This window comes from Octodon degus, unplaced genomic scaffold, assembly GCF_000260255.1.
Source record: "Octodon degus isolate 3935 unplaced genomic scaffold, OctDeg1.0 scaffold00244, whole genome shotgun sequence".
Classification (NCBI taxonomy): Eukaryota; Metazoa; Chordata; class Mammalia; order Rodentia; family Octodontidae; genus Octodon; species Octodon degus.
The window spans coordinates 1,708,258-1,715,881 of NW_004524820.1; the positions used below are offsets into that span (position 1 = coordinate 1,708,258).

The 7,624-nt window shown below is 35.7% G+C and overlaps 1 protein-coding gene across 5 annotated transcripts in view; it reads left to right on the top strand.

The window, feature by feature from the left end:
* Positions 1–7,624, top strand: part of Fbxl4 (F-box and leucine rich repeat protein 4) — an 83,542-nt gene that overhangs the window by 15,266 nt on the left and 60,652 nt on the right. For all 5 annotated transcript variants that reach the window (XM_004645924.1, XM_023706173.1, XM_023706172.1 and 2 more), the window contains one exon: positions 1,065–1,410. In XM_004645924.1, the coding sequence (XP_004645981.1) occupies positions 1,065–1,410 (346 nt within the window). The remainder of the gene's footprint in view (positions 1–1,064; positions 1,411–7,624) is intronic.

Here is a 7,624-nt window from a genome sequence, read left to right on the forward strand (position 1 = left end):
AGCTCAGCCCACCAGGGAGGGGGCGGGGCTGGCTGGCATGTGGTGCTGGGGGATTGAACCGCGGTCCCTGATGCTTTGCTAAGCTTGTTCTAAGTAGGTGTTTTAGACCACTGAGCCATCTCTCCAGCCCGAGTACAAATGTTTATTAAAATATTTTTATGTTTTTACATTTCTCTGCTATACTAGGAAACAGTATTAGGGAAGAAATTAATTATGGAATGAGAATTTTAAGCACCTGATAGATGATTTTATGTTATGAAGAATCTGTGTATAGTTTTAGAAAATAATTTTCTTAGAAGACTTACGTGGACATATGGTTCTAGTTAGCTAAGCCTTGAAGAGTAGATGGCCTAATAATACAAGTAGGCTGGACATTCACTGGGGGATGATAACATGAACAAAAGATGCAAAGGTAGAAATAATTTCCATTACTATATGGAGAATAATGACTAGTTTGTGTGGCTGGTAGTTCATTTGGAGGGATAAGAAAGAATGTTATTCATCTTCTCTGTGCTAGATACTTTCTAGTTACTGGCAATACAGGGATGATTAAAAGTTGACAAAAATAGAAATTTAGGCGAATAGCATATAATAAAGATGATCTTCTGAAACAATCAACAAAACTTAATGATGTACTTTAAAAAGAGCACGTATAAGTTTTGAGTTTGTATGAGACCAGGACAAAGAGTGAAAAACTAGAGAAGAAAACCCTTATGAAGCAAGATAATTAGGGTTTTTTTTTGTTTTGTGTTATTTTTTGTAGTTGGTTTAAGATATAACACACGACAGCTTTACCCCTTACTTAGGGTTTACTCATATATCTGTCCTAGTCTTTAAATGGACTAATGTAAAATCTAAAAACAAGAACTGTAGGAGAATTGAAAAAATAGCTTAATATGTATATCTGTAAAATTCAGTTTCCAACATTTTTTCATATCCTAGAAATAATTCATGTGTTGAGTCTAGTCAGCTTATATGACGCCTTTGTTTCACACTGTATTGTGTTAAGGTATAAGTAGATCTCATTCCAAACTGTATTATAGGGAAGTTTTTTTCTTTGGCAGATGGGAGATTCTTTGGTCAGAGAAACCTACGAAGGTGAATGCTTCTCAGGCTCGCCAATTTAAACCTTGTATTAAGCAGATAAATTTTCCCACAAATCTTATACGACTGGAAGTAAATAGTTCTCTTCTGGATTATTACACTGAATTAGATGCAGTTGTGCTACATGGTACAGAAGACAAGCCAGTGCTTTCTCTGAAGACTTCACTTATTGACATGAATGATCTAGAAGATGATGATTATGAAGAAAAGGATGGTTGTGGAATGGACAATCTTAATAAAAAGTTTAGCAGTGCTGCTCTCGGGGAAGGGCCAAGTAATGGGTATTTTGATAAGCTGCCATATGAGGTAAGCCATATTAGATAGAACATAAATATATAAATGTTTAACTTAGGTTTATTTTGCTAATTATCACAGGAATGGAAGCATTGGTAAGGAACCTATACTCTCTGATATGTTGTATATTTTTTTCAGTTGTTCTGTTTTTTTTTTAAATTAATACATATTTGCAGTACATAAGGTTTCCATTCCTTGTATGAATTTGAAATATGTATAGTAAACATCCTAATGCCTTTTTCATCCTATTTCCTCTCCTCCTTTCCTGCCATCCATCTCTTGGTCCTCTTCCCATTTACGAAATCAGTCTCCCTACTTCCTATTACCTCTTATCTTACTCTGTGTAAAATTTTGATTCCTAAGAGAAAAAAAAAATGCAGTGTTTAAGCTTGTGTTTTATATGTTAATTTTGGAATAACTAGACAAAATTATGTTAGCTCATTTTGCCACATTTGTTAGACTGATTTTAGTGATTCTGGGTAAATTATTACATATATTCTTATATTACTGAGTAACATTAAGCAAATACATAAGTCAGTAATCAATTATGTTCCACCTTAATTCATAACTCTACAGTGTAAATATGGGCAAACTTTATATCAGTTATGTTAAAGACTTTTTGCTATTAGAGCTGAGAGTAATATGATTGTGAAATGAATGCCTTTTTATAACTACAGTTTCCCTTAAGTGTCATTTGTTCTCTTATAACTCTAAATTATTCTGCCATTATTTTTTTTTGGGGGGGGGAGGAAGGGTCTACAGGATGCTCAGGGTCTCACTACTAGATCGAACTCGTAGAGATTCGCCTGTTTACAGCCTCCCAAGAGCTGGGATTACAGGCGCGTGCCACCACACCCAGGCTCAATTGCCTTCTCAGTGCACTCTGGGGGCCGGGCTGGCACAGCAGGCCCGGAGATTGAACCCCTGCCCCTGTGCCTACTTGCAGGCGCTGTAATCTGCCGAGCTATTTGGGCAGTCCTTCTGCCATTATTTTTGTCTAGGCTGATAGAGTGCCTTTATTTGTAAATATGAGGTACTTGGCTTCATGAATGTGATTCTTTCCATGATTCTGGCCACAAATGGAGTTGGATGAGGACTGAATCAAGTTCAGTGGTTAGAGTCAATGTTGGCCTTACAGGGAAATTTGATTCAGTTCTCATTCACTTTGGTTTGTGACTAAAATTGTGGAGTGAATTGATGTATATCTATTTTGAAATTTGTTTTTACTGTGTCTCTACAGGAGTACTTCTGTAGTATATCTAGCCTGCCTCCCCAGCATCAAATTCTAGTACATTTCACAGCTGTGTGACACCAGAATTCCCCCACATGCCACCCAGAATCCCCAGAGAGTAGAGAGAGGTGTGGAAGATGTTTGGCCAAGCATTTATGTCACATACTGAAAACTTTTGTGTATGATTAAAAATAATGCCATCAGCTTTTTAAAAAAAATAAATTTGTAGACTGAAATTTTAACCAAATTAGACGTTTCCCTTTCAAATTAGTATTTCAGATTTCATTATAAAGAAACTTGATAGATTAACATGTATAGAATGATAAGACAGCCTGTTGAATGCCAAATAATAATAGTAACCATGATACTTGTCCAACATTTTACACTTCAAATGTTGTGGTACTTCCTGTGCAGTAGCTAAAGTGGTTAAATATAGAAGCAGTTAAGAAAGAGCAGGACCAAGATTCCACTCAGGCCCTCTAAATCAAGGCTTGCATTATAGAAAGGAAGCTTCACAGACTGAAAAAGGCATCTGCCCTTTACTATGAAAAAGGAGGTAATATGAAGGAAGAGGGGAGCTCCGAGTGAGGGGCATGAGGCATTGACAGTGCCGTTCCTTGGAGCTCTGAGGAAAGCTGCCTTGGCGGCAGTGGACACAATTCACTGGGAGGCAAGTGAATCACTTCTCTGTTTCTATTCATTTCCTAAGATTTAAAACAAATTTGGTTCAGTAACTATATTTTAGAAAGTTTGTTGACTTTTATACAGGCTTGATAAAATGCCTTTTACATAGCATTCAAATGAATGATATGGGAGAAATTCTGGTAGAGGGAAGAGAATAAAGCATGTGACTTGTTAGAAAACTCCAGTATCTCCATGTGGCAGGAGCCTGGGGTTTAACATGGAAAGTTCAAGAGATGACATTGGATAGACTTACAGCTACCATAGTACATAACTCAGTTCACATGGATAGCTGCTATCGAGACACCCTAGCAAGGCAACCAGATCCTTCTCTCCTGCACCTCAGAGGGCGTTCTGGGTTTACCAAGAGTTTGCCTGTCTCCATTTCAGCCAGGGGTGTTCAAGGTACTGTGTTTCTCCAGTGTATAGCAAAATTAGTTGGGCAAAAATCTACACATACTGTAGATTTTGTAACTAATTTGCCATTGATTAAAAAATAAGAGCAAATTCAAGATAAAGCAAATTCAATTTCGCACTTTATGTTCTTTGTATATTCTTTTTGAATGGGAAACATAGAATAATAGTTACTGCTCCACAAATTATCTATATTAGGCATTTTTATAGATGCATTGGCTCATGTAAGAATATAATAATTGTCCAGATTTTTGGTCTCATGTGAATTTTTTTTCATATGTCTTAATATAAAAAAAGATTGTGGGAAACAAAAATTTCATTTTAAGAAGGAGCATAACAAAATGAAGGTTTTTTTTTTTAATGAAGTTTTGATTTTAAATTACTCTGTAATAAGTGAAGAATAGATCAGCAGAAAGTCAGGGTGGGAGGGAGTGGTACCAGTCAGGAACCTGCTGTAGTAATACAAGGAAAAATTGATGAAGTGCTGGAAATTGAAATATTTGGAGCAGAGATAAGGTGGGAAGAATATTCCAGAGATTCAGAAGATAGTAATCAAAAGAAACTAAAAAAATGTGGAGATAAAGGAGAGTATCATGGGCTTTTTAGGTTTCAGGTTGGAATGTCCTGGTCATGGACATATTTTTATTTTTATTTTTATTTTGTATTTAGTACAGGGCCCACAGGGTCTCGCTACACAGGTCAGACTAGTAGTGATTCTCCTGTTTTCAGCCTCCAAAGTGTAGGGATTACAGGTACATACCACCACGCCCAGTCTCAGTGGCCTTCTCAACACACCGTGGGGGCAGCATTGGGGTGAGCACAGCACACTGGAGATTGAACCCAGTCCCAGCATCTGCTGAGCATGTATTTTTAATCATAAAACTGGGTACAGGGGGAAGGGGACATGGACTTAAAGTGCCTGAAATTCATTAAAGCAGACTTGTAAGGTCAGGCACAACAGCCAGTTGCTATTTGAGATTTACATTCAGTTGGATGGTCTGATATTTTATTTGAGTCATCTCTAAGCAGAATGAGTTGGATGAAGTTGACTGGTGAAAATGCGGAATGTGAACAAAGGGCCAATAACGGAATTCTGGGAATTCTAACATGTAAGTGTCTTATGGAGAAAGATAAATTGGAAAAAAAGTACTTGGGAGGTGTAAAGTCTTAAAGCCAAAACATTAGGAAGCTGATAAGGAATAGCAGCTATTAAAAAATTGAAGTCAGCTGTGAAGGTTAAATTACAATGCCCACTGGTTTGGGTCATCTTTACTGTGAGCAGTCTGTTCCCATAGGGTGACAGATGAGAGAATTGTGTTGTTTGTTTAAGGCATCAAGTAGAGAAGTACCAGCAGAAATAAAAAGTATTTAATCTCTCAGAATAAGCAAAAAACTACTTCTGTAGTATACTTTTTATTATGGACTGTAACATGGATAAGACGACACACCAAGACTGTTGGCCTTCTAGCTAATGTGATACCTCTTTGTACCATAGTATAAAAGGAGCATTATCAAAATGAGAGTGAGAGAGAGAAATTATATGTATAATCTTAAATTACATTTGAAGAAGGGCCAGCCAGATAGTTCATTGGACTCAAGCGCCTGCTTGGGCAGAGCACAGAGGCTGGGGTTCAATTTTCAGCATGCCTTGCTGGCCCTGCCCCCAGGGTGCACTGAGATGGTAATTGAGACGGGGCGTCGTGGTGTGCACCTGTAATCCAAGCACTTGGGAGGCTGAAAACAGAAGAATCACTGAGAATCAGGTCTATGCAGTGCAACTCTGTAGACCCTGTACTAAAAAATAAATAAACAACAACAACAACAAAAATATACGGAAAAGGTTCTGTTTATGATGCAGAAAATTCAGCGTAGTCATATAAAAAGGAAGGAACCAGTAGAGAGAGAAAGCTTCAAATACATAAAAAAATTGAATCAGTACAACAAATTTCTGTAGAAGAAACCAAAAGATGAAGTCAATATTCCTGGAAGGACATTAACCAGCAGTGATAAAATGACATCATGTAAAGGATTAATGCTGGCAAACACATAGATACTGAGTTTTGAGGGCAGAGAAGCCTTGTTTGGGAAGGTCATCCTGACCATAATGGCATCATATATTCATTTTGTTATCCAAAGGTACTTTAGACTAGGATTCCCCCATAGAGTAACATGTTTTGACAGATATTAGATACTAGTTGAATAGTGAGTAATAGATATTGTCTTCTAATCCTGAAAGCTGCTATCTTTACTTAGTCAAAATCCAGAAGTGTTCTTTTACATGTTACTGTCATGGTGACTTCATTATTTTTTGTTATATTTTGATATTTGCTTAAAGTTTAATACTAAGTATTAAAATGTTTTCAACTTTTAATGCACTAACTTATGGCATCATGCCAGAATTTGCTGGGAGTTATTTAAATAACAAATCATCTATAAAAAGCAAATTATTTCTGATGCAGGATGACTCAGTAGTAACTGCTTAAAAATTCTACTGAGATATCCTTAAATATTGTAGTTAAAGTGAAATTTTAATTCTACAAATTTTAAGGTAACCATTGTTACCAAGCTCAGGTGATTCATAGTTGCCTTTAAACACTTAAGAACATACAATTCTTTTATTACTTAAATTTTCAAAGCATAAAGAGGAAGTGACAGATTAACATAGCATGCAAAAAGAAAACTGTAGACCAATTTCACTTATGTAAACACCTTAGATAAGATAATGGCAAGTGGAATCATGTAGACTGAAAATAGAAAAATCCTGGAAAAGGAAAATAATTTATCTTGTTTCTCACTTGTAACCAAGAAATACCTTCAGGATTTACTCATGGAATTTAAGGACTTTTCTCGTAGATAATTTATATTACAATACAATAGTATTAAGTTAAAAGCAGAAAAATCTTAAGATTTGGGGGTGAAAAGTCTTAAAACCAAAGGAAGCTGATAAGGAATAGCAGCTATTAAAAAAATCGAAGTCAGCTGTGTTACTGCAGAAAGGTAAATCACAGTGCCTGCTGGTTCGGGTTGTCTCTACTGTGAGCAGTCTAAGCTGCACCAAACCAGTTGACAGAAGATAGCTAAATAGGTATAAATATTTTGTCTCTTTCTGTTAAAAATTGCTTTATTAGGCTATCAAACATCATAAACCAAAAGCTAATAACCATATTTAATTATGAAACACAAGAAGTCCATTGTTGAGCATGGTACCCCCAGCCATGTGCGATATTAAGCACTTGAAACGTGGCAAATCTGAGTTGAAATGTGCTGAACATGAAAATGATATATAGGACTTTAAATACTTAGTGTTAAGAGTGCAAAGCATTTCATAATTTTCACATTGATTATAAGGTATTGCAATATATTTATATGTTGCATAAACTAAAAGAAAGCTAATTTTGTCTGTTTCTTTTTACTTTTTGAAATCATATATCTCACATTCATGGCTCACAGTTGAATTAAAGCAAAGATTAAAACAACATTATTCTGGAAGAACTGGCCAATATTGGTAGATACGAGAAAGGAATAAAAGCCTGAAGTTTTATAAGGGTGACTATAAAGTCAACATTTACAAAGTGATTATATATTAGATTACCTAGAAGAGTAGACCAATAACTATTGGTAACAGTCGGCAGACTGGACTTTGTAATAGGCAAAAAGCAATAGTTTAGGCACTCTAGGACTATTGTGTTAAGTCATACCGTGCCTGTGAGTAGGAAAATACATTAAAGCTAAAGTATCAGTTTTTCTTAAAGTAGCGATATATTTAATGAAATCCTAATTAAAATGCAAACATTTTCAAATGAAAAATTCACTTAAATAAACTGAAAATAGAAAAATCCTAGAAAAGGAAAATAATTTATCTTGATTCTCACTTGCAACCAAAAAATCTAATGCATTTAC